Source organism: Panicum virgatum, chromosome 9N, assembly GCF_016808335.1.
Source record: "Panicum virgatum strain AP13 chromosome 9N, P.virgatum_v5, whole genome shotgun sequence".
Taxonomy (NCBI): Eukaryota; Viridiplantae; Streptophyta; class Magnoliopsida; order Poales; family Poaceae; genus Panicum; species Panicum virgatum.
In genome coordinates, this window is record NC_053153.1 from 66,491,103 (window position 1) to 66,515,496 (window position 24,394).

The following is a 24,394-nucleotide window of genomic DNA, read 5'->3' on the forward strand; positions in this document are numbered from 1 at the left end:
TCCTCCCGATGCTGCTCCTCCAACCTCCAGGTGCCTCTTCTCCTTCCCGATCCTGATCTCCATGTCCACTCCTGGACCCACCTCCTTCCAGATCTCCCCTTCGTTTCCACACTGCTGCTGCCACCCCCTTCTAGATCTCCCCTCTCCTTTCTCACTGCTGCCCCCCCCCTTCTAGATCTCCCATCTCCTTCCTCACTGCTGCTGCCGCTACCCTTCTAGATCCCCACGCGAGATTCCCCTGCTACTGCACTTCAAGAGCCAGAACCGAAGGGGATGGAAGCAGAAATGGGTTGTTAGCGTTACCTGGTCCTCCTCCAGTTCTACCTCTCTCTCCTCCCTCCCCTGCTCTCTCATTTTGCTGATTTTGGTCGTGGCGTCCAGGACGCCCAGGGTTTTTCAAGCGCCTGGACGCCTAGACGACGCCTTAAAAACCATGCCCCGTAGATTTTCCTTACCCAGTAATACAGATACGTATTATAAAAAAAACCAACAACACCAAGTTTTAGAAGACGCAATGTTGAAGCGACCAACCTTAGAAAACGCATGGGCCATTTCCAGGTCAGCACCGCGACCTTCCTCCTCCTTGCCAGCCATCCCCAGCCAGCTACCGCGGGCGGGGCACGCTCTATATGTTCCACCGCGTCAGCTCCCGGCTCCTCCCAGTCCCTTCCCGGCCGGGACGAACAGCCCTGACGAACCGTCGCGCCTGTATAAACCTCTCTGTCTCGGGGGCCTCGGTGTCTTCTGTCGTTGTCTTCGTTTCTCCTCCCCTTCTCCCATTCCGTTCCGTCCAGTCCATCCCCTTCAAAACCCCAAAGCGGCCTTAAACAATTTCAAAACGTGAAGCTCTCCTTCACGTCGTCCCCGCGTCCGGCACCCACCCCAACGACGCGGCGGCGAATCGCCACCGGCCGGCCGGCGACCGCCTCCTGCCGGCGGCGCGCTCCGGCAGCAATGGCGCTCGACCTCGCTGTCGCGGGTTCGGCGGCCCGCAAGCCGGAGGTCCAAACCCTAGCGCCCTTGCAGCTCATGGGCCCGCCACCTCCGCCGCCGATCCCGCCGACGCCGGGGATGTACCTCCCAGGTCCCCCGCCCCCGGGGGTTCTCCTGCCGCGCCCGATCCCCGCCCCGTTCACTCGCGAGGTCATCGCGCACATGGACGAGTGCCGGAGCCGCTCCCTCCTCAAGGTAAGCGCCGGAGCTTAAAGCTCGCAGGCACGGTTTTCCCTTATTGTGTAATTCCGAATTTCCGTGTGGATTCGTGGTTGGTTGATTTTGGGAACTGACGTTTTACGAGGTAAGTTCATTTCCGACGTGGGGGTTGTGCCTTCGCTAGAGGACGAGCAGAGGAGGGAGCGGGTGGTACGCGAACTCGGCAAGGTAATAGAGGTTAGGGTTTTGGGCTTAAGAGGTTTCATCTTGCAATGTCGGCTGGAATTGATGTTTTTATATGGTGATGGCTGTTGCAGATAGTGATGGATTGGGCAAAGAGGGTGGCGTACGAGCAGGGAAAACAACATTGGATCACATCAGCTGCGGTGTTGACCTTCGGCTCCTATGCCTTGGGGGTAAGCGGGGATGCAAAATTTGTGCATGCTTTCTTGATTATTTTTTATGGTGACGTAACATCCAAGTTGGAATAATTGGTCATGGCATGATTTAAAATGATCTGTTGTGTCTGTGTTGCATTTACTTATCTTTTGCATACGATGTTCTATATAAGCACATTAATAGTTACTGAAATCGGTACCAGTAATCTTCAATTGCCTGTTATGTGTGTCAAGTTGATCATGTAAACCTTTTGAATCGCTTAGCTAGACATGTGGTATTGTTCGTTTCATACAATATTCATTCCACAAGTTGTCCCTTCTGCACAACTCTCTGTTGGAGTTGCATACTTGCATTTGTGCCATGATCATATTAGTAAAGAGCATCTTTTGCATTGATGAATCTACCAATTATGATGACTCCTATAGTGTTTTAATGAACCAAAATGAGGAGCACATAGCTCCTCTGTTTTTCTTCCATTTTTGTTTTCTGGGCTTGTTGAGGTAATGATGTGGTGAAATGATCTGTCTGAATCCAACTGCAATCAGAATGTGCAGTTGCGAATTTAAGCGGAGAACGTCACTGGTCATGCAGTGGAGGTTTGGTACTCCCTCCAGTAACAAAGAAGTGCCATTTTGGGCATGTATAGATGGTCTCCAAAACTCTTCTACAGGAAAACTGTGTTGTGTAATATGTATATAAAACATAGAAGTTCATTATGATATTTTTTAAAACAGTCTACTCATATCGTTTGCAAATATCGAACCTCAATGTTAAAAGGTATATAGCTAGCCAATATTTAAACAAGGTGATTGCATGTAAACCAAAAAGACGTATCTGTATGACTTAAAAGGAGTATGGGAGATTGCTTATTGGAGTCTTCTTGTATGGTTATAATAGCATGCATGAGCTTGTATAAACGTGCTTTGAAAGCTTTAAGACAAGTCAATCCAGACAAGTAAGTCAGGGAGTTAGAAGAAGTTGCTAAATGCAGGTTTTCAAGAATGAACATTGTACTACATAGAACGGTTTGTTTTGCATTTTTCAAATCATTCTTACCATGCCTTCATTTTGTTTCCAAGTTTCTAGATCTTGATTAAATTAGTTTTTGATAGTTTAATTGCATGTTAAGCAGGTGAGCTAGGTTAAGGATTATAATTTGAGTTCACATGTTTATAATTGACAGTTTATAGTATTGCTTCTGTTATTTATACCTTTGAATTTTCTGATTTATCTTTTTTGACAAACCTTGACTAAACTCTTCTACTTTGAAGGCATATGGGCCCGAATCCGATATTGATGTTCTCTGTGTCAGTCCATATATTACATCATTGCAAGTGAGTATCATTTTGTATTTTGTTTCTGCTGATTAATTTTGAATTTTACTCAGAAAAGTGTTCATGTGTTGATTTGCAGCATCATTTTTTTGTTGTCCTGCGACACATTCTTGAAGGGAGGCCAGAAGTATCAGAATTGCATTCAATTGAAGGAGCTAAGGTTCCATTGATGCATTTTAAATTCAACGGAATTTTAGTTGACTTTCCTTATGTCCAACTCCCAGTGATCAATGCCGCAGAGGTAAGCATTGTGGTCTCCCGTTGATGTTTGTTTACAATCTTATATTACATGTGTTACATTTGTTCATTCCATAGAATTTGTATTTCTAGTTTTCTCAGAACATCTTTTCCCTGCCCATCCCGTAACATTATGCTTTCATTTTGGTCACACTATGCCTTTGCTTAGTTATTTCTTGCTATTACTTGTGGTAGCATAAGTGAGGTATAGATTATATCTTTTGAAAGCGACGCCTAATTATGAAGAAATAAATTCTCCTCCAAGAAAATTCAGTCCAGCCACTTAATGAGTTGTACGTTACTACGCTTTTATCAGCATGGTTTGGGTCTTTCATGTAATTGAGTAAAGCATGATAACATTTGTGAAAACTATCTTTGAGTCCTTATGCCTATACTACATAATAACTCTGTCTTCCCTGGTCTGTCATGTGATTTTTACTATTAGTTTGAAGTCATTTAACTATTTGTCAGCTTGTAGACAGGAGATATTCTACATGGTATCTGGTGCCCATTTTAAGTTCTCACTCTACACCGTGCAGGCTATACGTGCATTTGATCCCTACGTGCTAGAGAATGTTGACGGGGCAAGCTGGAAATGTCTATCTGGAGTTTGTGTTAATAGACAGATTATTCAATTGGTTCCTAATATGAAGGTTAACCTCATTAGATTTATTCACATTCTGTTATCCTTCTTCATTTATTTTATTCGACTCTGTGCCTTTTTGTCTTTCAGACCTAATGTTGTCTCCCATTGTATCACTCTGTTCCTTATATATAATCGGTTTTATTCCTCAGCTTTTGTCTCTGCTAATGTATTTTTATCAGTGCTGGATCAAGTGTCCCTTTTATTTTGCTATTAATGTTAGATTCTGTTATACCTTTTATGAGTTCCTTAAACTTTTCTTGCTACCACACTTCCTGTTGTAATCTTTTTCCTTTTATGGGGGGAGTCAATGCAGAAGTTTCAATATCTGTTGCGGTGTCTTAAACTATGGGCAAGAAAAAGAGGACTTCATTGCCATGTAGGTGATCTGTCTATAGTTGCTTATGATGTTGTCATTATCTTCTATAACTATGCTATTAATGATTGCTTGATGGTATTTTCAGCTACTTGGCTTCTTTGCTGGGATTCATTTGGCAATTCTTGCTGCATATGTTTGTCACAGACATCCAAATGCTAGTATAAATACTTTGTTATCTCTGTTCTTCGATATTTTTGTTCATTGGCCTTGGCCTCTCCCAGTGAGTTTGCTTGATCCGCCAGCTCTTTGTCGGGGTCCTGATGGGTGCTCTCTCATGCCCATAATGTTGCCCTGTATTCCACCTGAATTTTGCTCTTCTAGTACGACAGAAAGTACTTTCAGCAAAATCAAAGAAGAACTTCAGCGTGGTTATGCTTTGACCAAGGTATAACTATTCTTGCTAGGCTTTTATTTATGTAATAATGTCCTCTCTCTGCCTCTATGTGTGTGTGTGTGCGCGCGCGCGTGTCTTTCCTTTGTAGCACTTTGTTAAAAGCTACCAAGTAATTTAGATCTGAATGGATCATTTCCTACTTAACAGGTTTGCTCTTTCAAATTGTTGAATTTCTTTTTTTTTCTTTTTGTTTGGGCACTATTTCATTTTCTCTTAAAAGGAAAGACGTTAACTGCTGATTTTATTTCCACTGAAAAACTTAAAGCTCATAGATATCTTACATTGTCATTTGCTGCGCACGTGAGCTTAACGGATCCCATGATGGGCATGACTCCTCCATGCTCAATAAATTTCTTAATTACCAACAAGAGACTTATCTTCATCATTTAACTAGCCACCGATTAGTTCACTGACTCCATTGCTGTTTACATTTTAGACTTTTACTTGCTGATTATTCTTCAAATATTTTATTGTGAAGTCTTGTGCTAACTGCTAAATGTCTTAAAACAGTTTTCATTTCACTCAGCTCTGTTATTGGTGGAATGTAGAAGGCTTGCATGTTGTCCCTGAGTGGCAGGTCGATATTATCTCATTTGTTTCTTCCACAGGATACCAGAACTACTGATTTTGACTGGAGTTGGCTCTTTGCACCTTTTCCATATGGTGCAAGATACAAATGCTTTCTCCGTATACTTCTCTCTGCTCCGATGGCTGAAGAATTACTTGACTGGGTTGGATGGGTGAAATCACGTTTCCGCAACCTTATTCTCAAGGTTATTACACCTCTTCTTAAGCATGTGTGTTTTTGTTTCTCACATTTCTAGGTTGTCGTGTTAATGCTGATCTTGAACTCTCCTGCTCTGCAGCTCGAGAGTCTTGGTGTTTACTGTGACCCAGATCCATCAGAGCAAGTTGATCATACCATTAATGAGCCAAATGTTGTATTCTTCTGGGGTCTCATGTACAGAAGGAATATTCAAATATGTACAAGTTCTCTCAAAGAAGACTTCATGAGAAGTGTCCTGAATAACATCTATGGGAAGGAAAAATGTGCCCATTCGGATATCACAATGTCCATTGTTGGGCCTCCCCAGCTGCCTAAAAGTGTTTTTGATCACTCAGTTTACTCAGAGAAGCTGCCACCACATATAATGGGGCACCAACTAATGAAGCAGAGCTACAATGCAGTCAGCTAGGGCTCCAGTGTCATAATGCCCGTGAGCTTCGTTTGTGCATATGAGAACAGTGAGAAGCCGATGTTGAGGTTGTTTCCAACATCAGAACTCAGAATTTTGTCTGTCCTTTTAGATGTAGGGGCTAGTTCATGCCTCTGGCACAAGGAATATGAAAGTTTTTTTCTTGGAGCTGGATCATTCTTCAAGCATCCAGCACAATATAGGGCCATTCAAGCGACTTATTCCTGTTGTGAGGCTTGTGCAGGTACATGTATATTCATGTACACAAAATAGCAATTGGTATACAAGTGACAAAGGAGATACCATATAGCTGTATGTACACTGTAGGTGTAATGTTTGTACCCGGCAGCAAAAAATGTGTAAATTGCTTCCTGTTGTTAGAGATGCTGCTGGGCAGCGGGCAAAGATGTGGACGTTGATATGAAATGGGTTGTGAATGGAAGTTATCCATTCTAGGTCGTTATGAAAGTGTTTTGGATCGAATCCAATCCACTTTAGCTGTTGTAGGCTGCAAAAAAAAACTTTTGCCTGTCCTACCAACCAAGAATTCGTCGTAGTGATCATGACTTTTGAGGAAGCAAAATTGTGTACTCAAGCATTAAGTCTGGCCAAAGCTTGATGTAATTGTTCACAATGTTGTTTCCGTTTCTCTATATATATTATCTTATTCAAGTGTTGTTGAAGGTTCAAGATTAGAATACATCCATTCGTTTGTCAAAAGATGGCGCTGATTTGGATGCATGCCAAAATTTGGTAAGCTTCTCTCCTTGCCATGCTGTGAATTTCTGGGAATATAATTTTGGATGCGAAGCAACACATGTATGCATTGGGCGCGTATACTCCTTGCATTTCTGAGCATGCTTGTAGCCTCGTACCCTGGCTTGCAGCCTTGGTCCAAATTGCTGTTTCAGTAATATTGCCTTATGTCCAATATAAATAAAAGGAAAAAAACTGGAAAGTTACCAGCATAGTGCAACTGGTTCATCAGCTAAGATAAAAGGATAGTACTACTCATTAGCCAGCATTGCTTCTTTCCCCTTCGCGTTGCTCTCTTGAATTAGGTATCTCGTATGAGACAACATCATCTAAATATAGACTTCAGGGCAAATACAACGGTTAGCCAGCACTCGTCGACATGCAGATTTTTTTTTGCAAAAACACCCTCCCGGTGCTCATTAAATGAAGAAAACGAGCCAAGCCGTCGTCTCGTTCGACTACGGCACCGGCGCGTGCTCCGAAGCCAATCGACGAGTCCGCGCGCCCGTTGTACGATCCGCTCCCGTTCGCCGCCGGCGACGCCGATCCGATGGGCGCGCAGGTGATTTTTGCTTCCTGCGCGGCAAATCTCGCGCCAAATCCCCCTCGAAGCGCCACTGAAATATCCCCCAAATCCCTCGTCGACTAACCTTAGCTGCAGGAAGAGAAGCGAGCGGCGGCTGCGGCGGCGACCACACCATGCAACAGGACCAGAAGCTGTCGGCGGCGGTGGCGCGGGAGCTGCTTAAGGCAGAGGCGCAAGGGGAGCAGGGGGCCAAGGTGGCGTTGCAGAAGCGGAAGGCCACAGGGGGAGCTGCTGCGGCGGCACCGGAGCAGAAGCGGAAGGCCACGGGGGGAGCTGCGGCGGCAACGGAGCAGATGAGTTCCGGCTGCGCCGGCCATGCGCTGGAGCAGAACGAAGCAAGCGCATTTTCAGCATGTACTCCTCCGATTTCATTGACTGACAGAAATTTCTTCTTCAATGGTGCCGGCAGCTTGTTCGGTAGCAGCCCTTTGTCTCAACCATGGATGCTATCTTCAGAACCTGCAACATGGTATGATTCCTACTCAATCTTGCTCTTAATTTGGGTCAAAATTGCTCATAGGAACCACTGGACAAAGGCATGGTCATCTTTTTGGTTATTCAGTAAAAGCATTGCATCACTAATGTTGTTAAAAATCCATCACTATTGTTTTTCTGGGAACTGATTATGCTATTCTAAATTGCAAGCTGGACCTGGCTACCAAATGATTAGTACTGGTTTGCTATCGATAGCTACCCTTTAGGTTCTCTTTTACTTAATATGAATTGGCAAAGATTATTTCTTCTCCTACCACATTGCCCTGTTTAACATGGATCTGTTCAGTATGCATGTAGTATTGGTAAAATGTAATTGTTTTGCATCCAAACAGGAATCTGACATTATTTTAGTGAGCAAAACTATGCCCTTTTTAAGAGTTTGGTTCGGCTGAAGTAAATTGAAAGCGTCAGCTCAAACGAGCTGAAATTGGTCCTGAATATCAATGACCAATTTAATATAATCTGGTGATGTTATAAAATACAAATGAGACCTGATGCTGAGGAAGTAGTGCATTTGTTGACATTTTTTCTCTCCATAAAACGTCAAGGGTCGTAGCATTACTAAACTAAAAATTAATATGAGCAGATCACTAGGGCCACTACCACTTTAACTTCTTTTTGGGTGGGGCTGGGATGATTGTGTAGGTACACTCATGTGTTCTTGCTATGATGCTATCTGTTCTTGTCATCAGTATATTTGACACTAAATCAGCTTTTTTGTGAAGACCTTTTCTGCAGAAAGACCACTTCATATGATCTAGCACAGATTATTTCTTCTCCTTGTACATTGCCCCCTTTACTTAACATGAAAGGGCACCTCATAGCCATTTAGGTAGAATTTGTCCCATCAGCCGTCTAGGTAGAATTTGTTCTTGCCATTTTCCCATCTATTTTGAAAAGGGTATGAGAGAAAATGCTATTGTAATGCCTGACATTTATCCAAGTACTTGGATACAAGGTAAAATGTTATTCATTCAGTTCTGAGACTAGTGACATTTGGACTGAGGCATGGCCTTGTTTCAATGTCAGTTTTAAGTCCAGTTATATAGCAACTGAATTCATGTTTTTGTGCCAAAACTGTCAAAGCTTAATGGTGGATGGAACATGTTCACTGATGAAATTTAGTGCAACAAAATGATACATTAAACTATATGTATTACAATAGAATGCATATAATCAATTGTAAGACCGCACATTCCATCAACAAGTGTCAACAAGTGTAGGCTGCTCTGTCATACTTCTGTCAACAAGTGTCATTTCTGAAATTCAGGCTGATGTGTTGATCTGTTATAATGCAGGTTGATGTGTTGCTCTCGAGAAGATGGTGAACTGAATTGATCTATTTTAATGCTGTGTGAACTGAATTGATATATTATACATGCTTATTTTAAGAGTCATACAAATTATTTGAATGTAGTGTGCATTCTCTCATGTATGCAACAAAATGGCTACAAAGATCAATTATGCACTGGATCATCATGAGTTTGTGTGTCAATGGATGAATTGATCACCCTGCAGACAGTTAAATAGACAACTCATTGTACAAGCTGTCTGTTTGTGACAAAAAGACAGCAGCCGTCTGCACTGTTGTACATGCCCTTAGAGCGTTGTTTCTTCTTTTGTGATGTACTTTCTACGTTCCAAATTTGGGAATGCTAAGGATAGGCCCGTGTTCAGTTCCAAACTTCCAAATTCAAAATTTTTTTCCGGCACCCGCATGGAGACTTAAATCTAGACGAAATAAAAAACGCATTGCGACTGCTGTCTGTAAATGGCGAGACGAATCTAATGAACCTAATTATGTTGTAATTAGATGCTAAATTGCTACAGTAATGCTATAGTAAATAATCTCTAATGACAGATTAATTAGGCTCATTAGATTCGTCTCGCGATTTACAGACGAGTTCTGTAATTATTTTTGTAATTAGTCTATGTTTAGTACATCAAATATAAAAAGATGCCTTTTCAAAAATTTTACAGCCTTCAACTAAACGGGGCCTAGGTATCCGACCGAACGGACGCCCTATCAACCGTGCCACACTGCCACTGACCTTTCTCTTTTCTTTCCCCGCCGCCACCTCCTCGCTCTCCCCGCGCGGGAGCCCCTGCGCGCGGCGGGCTCGATGCCCCTTCCCCCTCCCCACGAATGGCGCGGCGCCGCCGCCACGCCTCGCACGGCCGCGCTGCCGCGCACCCTTGGAGCTCTGCCTAGCCTACTTCGCGCGCGCACCCTCGGCCGCGCTGTCCTCTCGCTCTTCCCGTCGCCGCCAGGCGCGTCCTGCCCCACCTGCCTGCTGCCGCGGCGGCGCCGGGTTCCTGCGGCGTGCCAGTGCCAGCAAGGGCTTCCAGCACGCCAGCATCCTGTGAGCCACCACCATTGGCTCCGGGACGATTTTGTCGTTAAAGACAAGATCGTTGCTTGTTTTCCTCAGCGTGCATAGCGCACTTGCACAAAGAAAAAGAAACATTTATAAAAAAAATAAAAAGAAAGAGAAACAACTGTCGAACTCTGCCCATCCCATAGAAGAGAATGTTGTCCTTAAAGATCAACTAGCAAGGTGGCCCGCGCTAACAGTGCGGGTAGTAAGTTTTTTATTTAGTTTTTTAATTATTTATATTAAAAAAACTCAACTTGCAAGGAGTATGCTGTCTCTAAACATTAATGTAAGAATCTGAGCATTAATGTAAGAATAAAAAGACTTCACGTAGGTCGAGAAACCTTCGAACCTCTGCCCCACCCTCATCTAGGGGTGGGGTAATTCATACCGTTACTTGTGTGAGAGCGGGTCAGGATCTATTCCATGAGCTTTGGCTTGTAGACAGGCGAGTGTATTTTTTCACCTCAACCTAAAATTCGCTCTCACCGAGAGTCGAACCCATGACCTAAGGAGTGCTAGTGAGGCCAGGCCACCAAACCAATCCGATTAGGCACCCGTTCACAAATTTTTTTTACCTCTCATCTGCTCTTGCTGAATACTACCTGCAGCTTTCTATGCATAGGAGTTCATACCAAACATCAATTTTTATGTTGGTTTGTTCAATATTATAGTTGCATATTTTATTACTTTAACCTGCAAAATCTAAATTTGAGGATTGAATTTTAATATTGGGTCACCTTGAATATGGATGCATATTGTATATGTTTGTATTTATACAAAGTTTTTTATAAGTAGTTATGAAATATATTTATATGTGTCGCGGGATTTTTAGGGTACCCACAGCTGGGTGGCGGAGCGCACCCGCCTATTCCCTGTGAGGGAGGACTCGGGGAAGCACTAGGCGGTTAGGCTAATCTAGCACGGAGGCAAGCACACATGAACTCACGATGTAGAGTGGTTCGGACCGCCGGAGCGTAATACCCTACATCCACTGGGAGAAATATTGTTCTTGGTTGTGTATGACCCTATCCTCTGCCGGGCCTTGGCCTTTTTCCAGCCTGTGCCTCCTTCTAGCGGGCGCCCTCCTTTTTAAAGATCAAGGGGTGCGGATACATTGGTCGTTGAGGCCCCGACAGGTGGGCCCAACGGGACTATGCAGCATACTGCGCTGAGTACTTAAATGTCTACAGTAGTTGTGAATCTTTTCTCTGATATGCTTCCATGCCCTGCCGGCGTTCTGACTCAGGGAGGTCTTCTCTTGTCTCGTCAGCAAGGTGCCCGTTGGGGAAACGTAGCTTGCGGCGTGGCCTGTTGAGGCTATTATGTAGGTGTCATAATGGGTGAAGCCGAGCCGTCGTGTCCATCTCTCATGGCAGACTGACAGGCGCGGCGTGGGCGGCGCCAGCGGCTCCACTACACGTCTTGGTAATATGCGATCAATAGTGTCCCCTGGTTAAAGACTTGCCTCGGCTTCTGCTATATCAATGCGGACGTCCACCTACCGCAATGAATGCAGTGGAAGGTGAACCTTTAGTATGGAGACCAAGTGGCCTTATATACGTGTCTGTGCTTGCAGACTCGTGGCAGCTCCGGACCTCCCCGGGGCGGGGTGTCAATTCCTTCCCTTAGTGAGGGGTCCGGTTACTATACAGAGGGTCCGGGACCCCATGGGGGGTCCGGGACTCCGCGGGGGTCCGGACCTCCACGGAAGGTCCGGAGCTCCCGGCTGTTCGGGCTGAGCGCCTGCTTTTCCCGAAACACGTGGTGCTCCCAGACCCTTCCCAGTCGGGGGATGGGTCCGGGACCGTTGTTGGGTGAACAGGGCTCCGGACCGCGGGGATCCGGCTGTTTGGACATAGTCAAGGATAACCACAAGGCTCCTGCCTAGACACAGCAAGAGGGGGTACCCCAGTCCTGGGGTACCGACAATATGTATGTGTTAGTGATGTTTGCTAACAGTCTGTAACTTAGATGTTGAAGTTCGATTTGTATCTTACAATATTTTGATTATTATTTAGCGAAAATATATCTACTGTAGTTATTAGAGCACCTAAGTAGCATCTAGCAGATTTAGAACTGACTCATCATAGGAGCGAAATAAAAAAGATCGTGAATGAGACAAAAAAAATTATGCTAAAAAATAAGTTGGGGCCTCATGCTGACTTTAGTAAATAAATGTTATGCAAAATTTATATATGTATGTGCTATATGAATGCATATATGTTTTAAATCTTTTATTCAATCGAATCTATTATTATTTTTCCCAGTTTGGTCACTGCATAATTTTTTATTTGTTTTTAGCCCATATGATTGCATAAATTGGCCTACTTTGGAGTTTTGCCATCCCGGTGATGGATAGTTCCATATATAACTTTGTTGTTGTTTCTAACTATTCTTTTTTATCTTCCATTTTCTGTAGCTATTTCTATTGATTTCTCTGTATTTCATTTTGTTATTCTGTATAGTTGAAATCAATTAGTGTGTTTCACGTCCGATGCATTTAATGGAGAAGTTCCCTGTTTAGTTCGACTTAGTTGTTGAGTTTAGATTGTGCCTCGTGGCTTTTGTTTTGCTAAGCGAAGAGGACCAGCGACAACATTTGTTTGAATCATTTGTTTTGTACCGTAGGTAATCGACTTTGGGATAGATTAGCAGGGTTCTAGGCCTCTTGTTATGGCTAAAATAACTCTGGTTGTGGCTTTTCTGATGGAGCGGAGAGCGGCTTCTCTTATGGATATAGAGCCATTTTAAAAATTATTCGGTAGAACAGGTTCTCCTATTTTTTTCATGAATATATGAAAGATGTCAAATGTCCAACGTGTCCTGGCTATAATTTTATATTATCCCATAATATATAATGTGATTTCATAATAACATAATTTCATATGAAATAACATAGTAGTGACTAATGATATTAATTAAAGACTAAACCAATAATTCCATTCTATCCTTTTCTTTTTCCCTTATTTTCTCATTTTTCCTACCTTCCTTTTCTACTCTCCTTTTTCTATTTTTCTTATCCGTTCAACCTTGCTGCTTGTTTATCCTTTTCTATTTCCTTTCTCTATACTTCTTTAGAGGTATAGATCACATTTGTGTTCCGTGCCTAGTGTTTTTTTATGTACTTATAAATATTAGATGTGGATAATAATGTCATGAATTATTTATATTATTTGATTCCTCACACGATTAATTCTGTGATTTTTCCCCATGCATCTTTTTAGATTGGGCTAATAAATAGTCACATTTATTTGTAGGTTTCGGTGCTTTACTCTTTATCCCAGCGATTATTAATTGTATGGAACTATTTGTATACCCACAGAATTGTGAATCTTCGTTGACCACCATCAGATTAGTTTGTATAACTGAAGTTGTTCAGGAATGCAACATTTATGATGATAATTCTTGTTTGGAGAAAGCATTGGTTCTTCAGCCGATGTTTCTCTCACATTGATTGGCTTGCGTATGTATTGGCCCGCACTGACATTCATACGGTGCTGATGGTCTTGCAATACATTGCATATCTAAAATATGCGCATCGTCACTATCTTTTTCATCCCTATCTTGATGTTTGGTTGCTCACTTGCTCCAGAAGAAATGGACTGATTGAGTTTGGCAATGGTTTTGAGTAGAATCCAGTTTGCTTCATGCAGTTGCATGTACTGCAGGACGTTCTTGAGACTCAAAAAGTTGTGATTTGGAATCTCGGGAAAATACTATGGTTGCGCTGCAATGCAGGGCGTTCTGAAGATTTTTGAAACCAATTATCTCATTCTATAATACAGATACAATACAACTATGATCGCGCTGTCACGCTTATGCTACTGCCGTATTTTTTTTTTGCATATTTGAGGAGGGTTAATGTGAGACATAGATGGAGACGTGATTTTTTATGTCATGCGGACTCTGTATTTAACTTTAACTAGATACAGACACTTTTGGGTAGTTTAGAATATTACATTTATTAAATTAGACATAGACTCTTCTAGCCAATTTAGACCGATAGATCTTCATTAAATCTAATAGTGTAAATCATATACGTTAATACTATTTAGATCTTCATTAAATTAAACTTTATTTGATGTAGAATTCAAATTTGGTTTTTATTATTGCATTTGACATATACTATTTGTTCAGCTATTTTCCTTCTTAATATGCTTCTTAATCACTCTACACATCAACTATAATTTTTTTGTTTCTGGTTCTTGCATTTATCTATTTATTAGTCATATTCAATGCCAATTTTTTATAATTTTAATTTTTCTATTTGGCTAATATGAATTTTTTTTGTCGAGTGCTAATTCTAATTTTCTTAATTCTATAATTTCAAATTTACCTATTTAGTAATTGTATTCAACATGGACTCTTTGGTTGAGTTCTAATTTCTTTATTTTTAATTCCGAATTTAGCTATTTACTAATCTTATTCAGCATGGACTCTGTCGTATCCTAATTTTTTTAATTTTTAATTTTTTAATCCGAATTTAGCTATTTATTAATCATATTTGATATGGACTCTTGAGTTAGTTTGAACCGTTAGATCTTCATAAAATCCAACGATGCAAATCCTTCTCTTTTTTAGATTAATGTGGGAATTTCTAGACCATCTCGGTGAACGTGATAGTTTCTTTTAACACTCCCTTAATAATATAATAGATGAAGGATAGGGCTGAAGCCCATCCAAGCGTCTCTCTGATGAAAGCCCAAAGCGTCTCTCTGGAGAGATCTTTTATCTATTAATTAGGCAATTGAAAGAGGATGTGATCCGACGTTTCTAACTCTCCCCACAGTTTGCAGCAGTCTGGGCCAGTCCATTTCCTCTTCTTCAACTAAACCGCCGCTTGTATTCTATCATGAAACACCATCCATAGAAAATCTGGATTTTCAGAGGGATACGCCCTTTCCACACATATTTTAGAATGTTGTCCTCAACACCTCAAAAGTTCAGAGCTCTGTACAAGGACCTCGTGGAGTAATTCCCATTTTTCTCCAGAGCCCAGGTGAAATGGTCAATCCCCTCTTGCAGTGTGATCTGAGACAACATTTCCGTTAATCTTCTTCATTCACGACCCTCTTCTTGGTTCAGAGATCTCCTGAATTCTATGTAACACCCTCATTCAGAGCTTCAGCAACTGAAATGTTTGGCTCTCTACAGAAGATAAATAGTTTCTCAAACTCAATTCTTAGAGGGCAGTCCCCCAACCACGTGCCTTCCCAGAACCTCGTCCTCACCCCATTTTGGCGATAACTCTTCCCTGCTGGAACCAGTGCCTAATAGATAAAAGATCTCTCCAGAACGGCGAGCCTCTTATTTATTTTTTCTGTTGGAAAATGCTCTGTTCACCAAGATACTTTCTTCTCAGCAGCTCGACATAGATACTACTGTCACCTCGCTCCAATCTCTCTAGCCATTTACACAAGAGGCAAATGTTCATTACTTTGACATCCATAAAACCCAGTCCCCCCACAATCTTTCGGTCGAGCCAGAGCTTCCCATATTCCACCATATACTTTCTTTTTTTGTTCGTCCCCTGCCAGAGGAACCATTATCTGATAGAATTAAGCGCTTAGTAGTTCCCTTCATAGAGTAAATACGCCCCCATGGTGTAAGAATGTTTGATAGACAAGAGTTAATTGGTACCGCTTTGCCACCCGATGATATTGTATCACATTTCCACGTCTCTAACCTTTTGCTAGCTTTAGATACCACATAGCTCAACTATGCCTTGGTAATCTTACTGTCACTAACCGGCATATCTAAATACGTTATTGGCAGCTCACCAGTTTTGCACCCATACAAATGCGGTATCTCTTCATGTGTCTCTCTGTCAGTGCCAACCACAAAAACATCGCTTTTGTTATAGTTTAACCTCATGCTAACATTGCCTCTAAACAGTATAGCATAAATTTCATGCGTGTCAAATTATCCTTACTATTCGCCAGGAAGATCACGGTATCATCCGCATACTGTAAGTGAGTCAAGCCTCCTCCTACCAGATGCGGCACTAGACCTTTGATTTCACCACGAGCATTTGCCAAATTTAGTATAGCAGCGAGAGCATCCCCCACTAGATTGAACAGCAGTGGGGACAGCGGATCTCCTTGCCTCGGCCCTTTGTAGGTTCTGAAAAACTCCTCCCTCTCTCCATTGATGTCTACTGCCACCCTTCCTCCCTGCACAACCTTCATCATCCATTATCCACTGCTCAGAGGAACCTTTTCTTTTCAATACCTCTTCCAAAAAACTGCAAATCTACTCTGTCATAAGCTTTTTCAAAGTCCAGTTTGAGTAGTATCCCCTACACTTTCTTTGTTTTGAGCTCATGCAATACCTCCTGAACAATAACAACCATCCAAAATAGATCTCCCCTAAAGAAACGCGGTCTGATTCTTGCTGATAAGTCTTGCTGCCACACTTGTCAACCTCAATGTCAGGATTTTGTAATGATTTTATAAATGACGTTGAGCAGACATATCGGTCAGAATATGTAAACTTACATCGCTGGACCAAAAGAAGGCCTCCGGAGGCCTTTGCGTCCTCCAGCCACTCGCGGTGCTCCGCGTGTCAGTTGTCCTATTCTCTCTGCATTGGCGGACGCATCCACGATGTGCACCGCTCTTGCTTTGGGTTGGCTTCGTAACTGGGCCGGTGACCCCTGCGTCGTCCATGTCTGCACATTATTTCGGCCTTTCATCGTCATCTCCTGGCCCGTTGTTCCTGCCGATGCTCCGCGGCTCGGTTGGTGGACTGCGTGCCTCTTACGCGAGATTGGCTGCTTTGGACCTTGCTTCTGCACGATCTTGGCCTGACGCGTGCCCCGGCGTGTCCACGGAGACCCCGCACCTGCATTCTTGCTGCGTGTGCTTGACGCGGTGGGAAGCAGCTGGCGCCGCCTGTGGGCTTCGTCGAAAGAAATCGAGCCTCCTCTTCCGTTCTCCGCCGCAGCACAACTTCTCCCTCCTTTGCTTCCCCCGCGCTTGTGCGCAGAAAAAATCGGCTCCGCCTGGTTCCTCTTGCGCCTTCCTCTCTCCAAATCGCTGCCTCGGCCGCTCCGCCCTTGATTTTCCGCGCCGTCGCTAGCCTTCACCGCGGTGACCACGTCGGGGTCCCCCGAGCAACGCAGCTCTGGTGGTGCCGTGCCTAACCAGCTCGCTGCTTTTCTCTCCTCCCTCATCCTCCCATGCAAGCAGGCGCCGCCGTTGTGGGCTCTGCTTCATCGCCGTTCGCACCACCGCATCCATCTTGCCGCGTCCTTCTCCCTTGCTGTCCTCCTACAGCTGCTACGGTGAGCCTCACATCCCTTGCACCTCTCCTCCTATACCTGTTGCAGCGAGCCTCCCGCTTCCGTTCTAAGCGCCGTTCTCTTCGCCGTGTGTGAGGCCATACGGTGGCTCCTGCTGGATGAAGCGGACATGTTGTTGCTGTGCAGGGGTGGCCTGCACACTAAATTGGATCGCCCGCTCCCTACCATGGCCCATGGGTCACCAGCCAGATAAAGGAGATGGAGGGCCAACGGCAGCAGCGGCATCAGAAGGACCTCCCGGAGGACCAACTGGAACCTCCCCCTGCTTCCTGCTCTGTTCTTGCCGGCCGCCGACTTTGGTCACTATGCCCAGGTGACTTTTTTATGCTTGATGTTGTGCTACGACTGCTTGCACATAAGGAGTCCGAGGAAATGTCAGTTCCAGAAAAAACATTGTTGCTCCTTCTTTCAGTATATGTTGTTATTGCCTTGGTAGATGAGAAGCTATTTGAGATACAGCTGTGGAGGAGGCAGTGCTTCCATTTGAGTTTCTAAAGAGATTGGGCAATATGTTTAATGGTTTCATTGTTTTCTTCATTCTAATTTGATAGATAGCAAATCTCTTTCAGATACAATACATCTGTTTGTCTCTGACATGTGATCTATTTTATGGTTAGTCTTGGAGTAACCCTCCAATTTCTGGGAGGTTTCCTGCTAATTTTGAAAGAAGAAAAATCCTACTCATCATGGGAAATATTTGGCAAAAATGAGACAATGTGGCATTGTCTCTTATTTTTCTGAAATTTAGGGGGGAAATGTGCAACTTGCAACTAAGCCACTGACTTCATTTTAGGTCAATAATTTGTTGTCGTCTTCTATTTATGTGACAGCAATAGGAAGGTCTTAATAAAAAAAGGGAAAATAGGTATTGGGAATTGACCTACACATTCCTGTTTTTCTTTATTCTCTCAACAGCATCATCTACAAGCCTCTCACTATATTAGTGACAGATGCTCCCACACATGATACCTTGACATCATTATGGCTGATGAAGCATTTTTTTCTTGGTCATCTTATGGTTCATCATTGTAACCTTCTGAAGCACCCATTACGTTCTCTATTTCATAGGGCAAGCCATGAATGTTCACAGACCTGACATGCTCTTTGAACTATTTAGGCCCTCGATGAATGATGCAAATGTAGAGTCCAAATATTATCCTATTGTTTGTTGATTTCCTTCTTATTGTAGGACTTACATGCCACACCGAATTCACTGAAATGCTGACATACTCCTATAGTCCTATGTAATGCCTCTTACCTCTATAAAACTTTGAGAAGTCATAGCTAACAACACCATTATTTCTCCAAATATTTAACACTTTACTTTTATACCATCAATTGTGTATGCAGGTCTTCAGCAATTGCAATCGTACTTTCTCTGCTTCACAGTTAGCCTTTTCAATGCTATGTTGTTGTCCATAGTACGACGGCTGCGTCACAGGCTACTTCCAAACGCATCCTGGAATCTGGAAGATCTTATAAAATGATGCCAGTTTGTATTTACTTCGTCTTCCTTCTCTCTTCTTAATTGTCTTAACTTCGTTTATAGATTTATAGTAGTACTGTAGTTGTACATTTGGAAGTAACCTTAATTTTCTTAATTGCCAGTTTAATTGTCTTCGCAATGCATACTAGCTGGCATCGCATTTTGTGGCGTCTTAATTGTCTTCTTAATTTTCTTCCTTCTCACAGTAGTAGTTTTGCCCCTTTGTTTAATTACTCACCTTTAACAATTCATACAATATGGACCTAATTTAGGCAGTGACCTACATGTAACATACCCGGACCTCATCGCGTCATTCTTAACTGCTTAAAACCTTCGTCCACCACCCATGGTCAGCCTCACCAACGTACCCCACAAATCATACCAGTACATACGCACGTTACCTACAGGCGCGGCGTTAGCGCGCCAATTTTCCTAGTTGCTTCATGTTATTCGGCAGTTTCATCTTCCGCAAGAGTATAATAACTCCATAGTTTAATCTTCTCAGGTCCAAGGTCCCTTTATGTAGGTCATCCAACATCTCTTTAATGAGTAATCTGATCTCCGGCCAGAATTCCTTAAAAAAACTCTACTGAGAACCCGTGGGACCTGGTGCTGTGTTTTTTTTTTGTCTCCTTTATAGCAAAATCTACCTCTTCTAGACTAAAAGGCTTAGTAAGACTTTCATTTTCAGAAGCTTTGTGCACCTCTGACCACAAGTGTTCATCAAGATGGATATCTGCTGTCTGCCCCGCCCAAAGAGTGTTTTTTTTAGAATCCAGTGCTATGTTGCTTAAGGTCCTCATGTTCAGAAAGAATTCTAAACCCATCTTCTAAATTTCTGATTGTTGTTTTCCTTCTCCGGCCATTAGCATATTTGTCATTTTCATGCCTTTTTAATTTGTTAAAAATATCACTTCCAATGCTGCAATGCGGGAAAAAGTCTTTTATTCCTCCGCTTTGTCCCTTAAGTTTTATTCAGATTCTTTTTGGACTGTTTTCCATTATGTGAGTTGTTATGCTCAATATATCATCCAGTCTACCATAAAAGATTTGGGTTTTTCAATGACCTAACCATTTTAAAACTTAAGATTAGATATTTTATTCGAGGGAATGTTACATGATACCGGTGGCACAAACCCAAATAAAAAATTGATGTTCTAGATGCTGAGACAATTTTAATGTTAGGGATGCCGGTGTATAACGATGTTAGAGATAGCGATATGCATTTGTGATGTTAGCCGAATGTGTGTTCTAGATGTACACGTTATGCTCGCCTATGTTTCCTTATTTTTTGAAATTTCCGGATGCTAAATTCTTATTGTGACATACATCTAAGACTCACCTGATAAATGAACATGCTTCACCGAGGAGAACCTAGCCGGCTTGCCAACCTTTTGAAACAATTTTCACGGTTTATTCCCTATTCGGGAAAAAGATTTCCTTCCTAGTAGGTACAAATGTTCCCCTTTGTACATCCCAACAGTAGGTGCAGGCACGCATTGTGCTGCCAGGACCGGATCGCAGGGGACACTGCAGGGCACGCGCTCGTTCGAACGAACTCTCCTCTAGTATACTGTTCTTCTTCTTTCTGGCTTCTTCTTCTTCCACCACCTCGCCGGAGCTCACCCCGCCGCCGGCACTGCGTGCTCGTCATCGGTGGCTCATGCCGCCGGATCCGCCGCCACCGTCTCGACCTCCACTACCATAACTCGTCGCTGGAGCTCACCCCGCCACCGCCGCCGCCCTACCCGTCTCCGACGGCTCATGCCGCCGGATCCGCCGCGGCTGTCTCGACTTCCCCCATCGCCGCCGGAGCCTCGTCGCCGCAGCTCGCCCCCGCCCCGACCCCGCCCAACCGCCGTCCCCACCACCCGGCCTCGCCCCCGCCGCCGCGCCTCGCCGCCCCGCACCCGCCACCTCCGCCGGGCCGGCCAGTCGCCCCTCGCCTCCCTCTATAGCCGGGGATAGCCGGGGAACTCCGGCGACCCAGCAACCCCAAAACAAGAAGGTCGCCGCCTCCCACCGCCGCCCACAGCAGGCGGTGACCTCGCCGCCGCCCGCCCCGCCCACCTACCGCCGGGCTGTTCGCCGCTACCGGTAGCGGCGCGCGCCCTATAAGAAATCTGCCGGATCGCCGTCCATTTGTTCTGGACGGTTCACGGTTGCCAATTTGGGCGATGCTGGCTTGCCTCAGTTAAATGCTAGGACCTCTGGAGACTGGAGTTGCCTGTCGTGCGGTCGTGTCATGGATTTCAGCTGTCAAGTGCTTTTGTGCATCGCTTCAGCATCTCAAGTCTGAATGAAACATGACTGCTTGTACTCTACAGGTATATGGTCGTTTTATTTTCTTTCGACAAGCATCAATAAGCTGCCTAGGCTGGGGCGGAGCCAGGTGGGGGCAGGGAGCTCCAGCCCCCCTACCCTATACTCTCATGATGTTCATTGGAGCCCTCGCAAGCTGCCTAAGAAATTTTGGCATAGTGAAAAGGAGGAAGAAGGAGAAGAGAGAAAGAAGATGAGAAAAGGAGGAAGAAGGAGAAGAGAGAAAGAAAATGAGAAAGAGAGAAGAGAGAAAGAAGAAAAAGAAAATAAGCCCCTTTAATCCAAACTCTGGATCCGCCCTAGCATGCATGAAACATGGCCGCATGGCTCTACTGGAGCAAGCTTGTTGACACGCGAGTCGATTGGTGACCACGCTGTTTAATTCCTGGAGCGCCGAGATAGCCAGCCAGCAGCCAAAACCCTTCACTTCCGTCTGCGTCTGCGTCCGCTGCTGCTGCTCTTCCTCCGCTTACCGGACGAGGAACAGCGCGGCTGTGAACACGCCGGCGAACAACACCATCAGCAGCAGGAACGGGAGACCAGCGCCGCTGCGGCCAGCAGCATGTACGCGAGCCACCCGCCCTTGACAAGCACCCTGACGAAGGTGCCGACGCGCGTCGGGTTGTTCTTCAGACGGCACGTCGTCGAGACGGAACCAGGTTCCACGGTGATGCACACGACGGCGGCGTGCGGGCCTGCGGGGCGGTGGCGGTATAGGAGCGCATTTTGAGACGGCGGCGTGCGACGCGTGCCGGCGGCGGCGGATGGGCAACGGGTTCCCTGAGCTTAGATCAGGTCAGTCTCTTGACACTTAAAGATGCGCCAAGAGACTGACCTATCTTCTTCAGCCTGTCAAGATCATCCCTGATCATTACAGGAAATCGGTCATACGCCGAGTGTCGACGAATTTGCCGAGTGCAAAAAATGCGGGCACTCGGCAAACAGCCTATTTGCCGAGTGGGACAAAAAATGCACTCGGCAAAATAAAAACACTCGGTAAAATGCCAATTTGCCGAGTGCCGATGAAGCGTCCCCTCATAAGAGAAGACTTAAATGTGATACAAGCATCAGTCCCAGGAGGCTGATGCCACATTTATTACATTAGATGGTTCATTACCATACAAACCTCCGAGGAGGACACTCGATACAGATAATAATAATAAGTAACCAAGCTGCGACATAACACCAGACCGCAACCCACATGGGATCTAGCTCGGGCTCAGAGTACTGCGTCAGCGAAAACATCTCGAACAGGGCCGGTTCCACAGGCAAGGTTGGGTGTAGAACGATAACCCTACTCGGTGTCGTCTGGTACGAAGTCTGGGTCTTCTTCTGTAAAAAGTAAGAATGGGGTGAGTACAACATACTCAGTAAGTCCAACCACACCCACAGAGGGGGTTATATCAGAATAACATGCACAGGTAGAACAAGGATAATGTTACGGTTTAATTTGCAGAAAACTCAATTTTATGCAGGGGTTCGTTTAGCAGAAAACATTTCTGAAACCAGTTTTGTATTGAAAATCACAGAGTTTAGGTTTTAAACTGCTACCGGACTCCCCGTCCGTCGTAGCACACGGCACAACTGCCGGACACAAATCCAAAACAACTCACGCTAGCCAAACCCGAAGAAACACTAGTTATGTGACCACACCGTAACTCGCCCAATACCGTGGGCACGGCTATTCGAATAGCTTTTAACTCTGCAGAGGTGTGCAACTTTACCCACAAGCGGGTACTACAACACGAGCACCATAGTGTCGGTGTAGATCCCGACATAGCCATTACCCACCTTAACTAGACCTGATTCGCCATCACGGGATTTATCAAGGGGTCATCGACCTAACTCTGAGGTATAACCTGGGTATAGGTCACACTGAGCATATCCCTTCTCCTTGGTCACCCGTTGCTCTCAGCCCTCCTGATGCCTATCACATTAACTAGTGGGGTTTATGCTAAGCCGTTGCCCATTCAACGGTCGAGTGGTTTGCACGATAGTGGAGTTAGGTGAGATGACACACCAACTCGGTCCTTAGTTGTGACAAGATGGATATCTCCCTTCCTTGCCCTGCCACACAGGCACGAGCACACCAAATGGCAAATCCCGCGGAAATGCCATCCATCCCGTCTAAACTCACTTTTCAAAAACACCACTTTTATCCCTTCCCACATATGCACACATTTTCTTTATAAAACAAACCGTATTATGAGAAAAGTCCTAAGCGTTCTAATATCGATTAACGTCCAAGCAAAATCAGACATTAATCTAGGTGGTCAAGGAATGGTCATCACAAATCAAGGGGTGGCTATCCAACCGTGTTTTCATGCAGGCAAAACATATGCAATTTTATAAAACAGGCCAATAGGTTGTGTTTATAAAAACTAGGACAAAAGCATGCATCAAAGGATGGGATTGAACTTGCCGTCTTCAAAGCCTTCTGGGATGTCCTGTCCTTCGGGCTCGGGGTCGCGGAACAGGTCCTCGTTCACCTGCTCACAGTACTGCTCGTTGACGGGCTCTCCTTCGTTCACTCCGTGGTCTACAGCGCACACAAACAAGCACACAATCAATACACAGAAAATAAAGATCTATCGTTGAGCTCGAATCGGGAACACATAAGATATGGGGTACAGAGTAATATTTTCAAGCGGTTTCCCAATGGCATGGTCGAAACTAGGTTATGAGAGGTGTGGTAGAGTTTCGGGTTGATCAGAGTTCATTTGGTGCATGAAATGATAGGTTACATAAAGGGTTAGGGGTTAAATCAGGGTCCAGGGGCCTAATTGTAATTAAATTTAAGAAGGCAGGGGCTTGGTTTGTATTTTAGAAATTATTTGGGTTATTCTAAAAGAGTCAGGGGTTTATTTGTAATTATGTTTATATGGGAGGAGGGTTTATTTTGAAATATATTAAAGAGAAGGGTTTTATTTGCAAACATGTTAAAAAGTGGAAGGGTTTTTGAGTAAATAGAGGAAGGGCCAGGGGGTTATGGACAAAATGCCCTGTCCTCTTCCTCCCCCGCGCTGGGAAACAGGGGAGGGGGCCGGCGCTCGTCGGCGGCGCCAAATCCGGCGGCCAGGGGCTCGGGGGAGGTCCGGGGTAGAGGGAAAAGGGAGAGGGTGAAGCGGCGGTTCGATTCCCCCACCTGGCTCGGCTCGAGGTGGAGCGAGGCGGCGGGTCGTCGAGAGCGGGCGGCGGCGGCGCTAGGTTACCCCGGTGGCGGTGTTAGGGAGCTCGGGGAGAGGCGGTACGGGGTTGTGAAGCTCAGAGTGGGGGCTGTGGAGCTCGGGGGTGCCCCTCGGCCCTATTTATAAGCGGCTAAGGCGGTGGAGGC

The 24,394-nt window shown here is 44.6% G+C and overlaps 2 protein-coding genes across 4 annotated transcripts; both read left to right on the top strand.

The window, feature by feature from the left end:
- Positions 1-706: 706 nt before the first annotated feature.
- LOC120691214 (nuclear poly(A) polymerase 3-like) lies at positions 707-6,411 on the top strand. 2 transcript variants are annotated; one of them, XM_039974235.1, is made up of 10 exons: positions 707-1,188; positions 1,303-1,389; positions 1,470-1,568; positions 2,823-2,885; positions 2,965-3,126; positions 3,662-3,775; positions 4,082-4,144; positions 4,230-4,529; positions 5,147-5,311; positions 5,405-6,411. In XM_039974235.1, the coding sequence occupies exons 1-10, from the start codon at positions 955-957 to the stop codon at positions 5,732-5,734; spliced, it is 1,617 nt and encodes a 538-aa protein (XP_039830169.1). In that variant the 5' UTR covers positions 707-954; the 3' UTR covers positions 5,735-6,411. The 2 variants fall into 2 exon arrangements, with proteins under 2 accessions (XP_039830169.1, XP_039830170.1); XM_039974236.1 differs by having other exon boundaries at positions 711-1,188; positions 1,303-1,380.
- A 439-nt stretch (positions 6,412-6,850) lies between these two features.
- LOC120692334 lies at positions 6,851-9,092 on the top strand. 2 transcript variants are annotated; one of them, XM_039975603.1, is made up of 3 exons: positions 6,851-7,052; positions 7,146-7,545; positions 8,870-9,092. In XM_039975603.1, the coding sequence occupies exons 1-3, from the start codon at positions 6,914-6,916 to the stop codon at positions 8,907-8,909; spliced, it is 579 nt and encodes a 192-aa protein (XP_039831537.1). In that variant the 5' UTR covers positions 6,851-6,913; the 3' UTR covers positions 8,910-9,092. The 2 variants fall into 2 exon arrangements, 1 of the variants encoding a protein (XP_039831537.1); XR_005682583.1 differs by having other exon boundaries at positions 6,853-7,052; positions 7,152-7,545.
- The last annotated feature ends 15,302 nt before the right edge of the window (positions 9,093-24,394 follow it).

What these genes read in the sequence shown, in the direction of transcription:
- LOC120691214 (XM_039974235.1), top strand. Translation starts at nt 955, where the DNA reads ATGGCGCTCGACCTCGCTGTCGCGGGTTCGGCGGCCCGCAAGCCGGAG. An exon ending in AACTCGGCAAGGTAATAGAG is followed by an intron (nt 1,390 to 1,469) that starts GTTAGGGTTTTG and finishes TGGCTGTTGCAG; the next exon opens with ATAGTGATGGATTGGGCAAA. An exon ending in TCGGCTCCTATGCCTTGGGG is followed by an intron (nt 1,569 to 2,822) that starts GTAAGCGGGGAT and finishes TCTACTTTGAAG; the next exon opens with GCATATGGGCCCGAATCCGA.
- LOC120692334 (XM_039975603.1), top strand. Translation starts at nt 6,914, where the DNA reads ATGAAGAAAACGAGCCAAGCCGTCGTCTCGTTCGACTACGGCACCGGC. An exon ending in CCGATCCGATGGGCGCGCAG is followed by an intron (nt 7,053 to 7,145) that starts GTGATTTTTGCT and finishes GACTAACCTTAG; the next exon opens with CTGCAGGAAGAGAAGCGAGC. An exon ending in TCTTCAGAACCTGCAACATG is followed by an intron (nt 7,546 to 8,869) that starts GTATGATTCCTA and finishes GTTATAATGCAG; the next exon opens with GTTGATGTGTTGCTCTCGAG.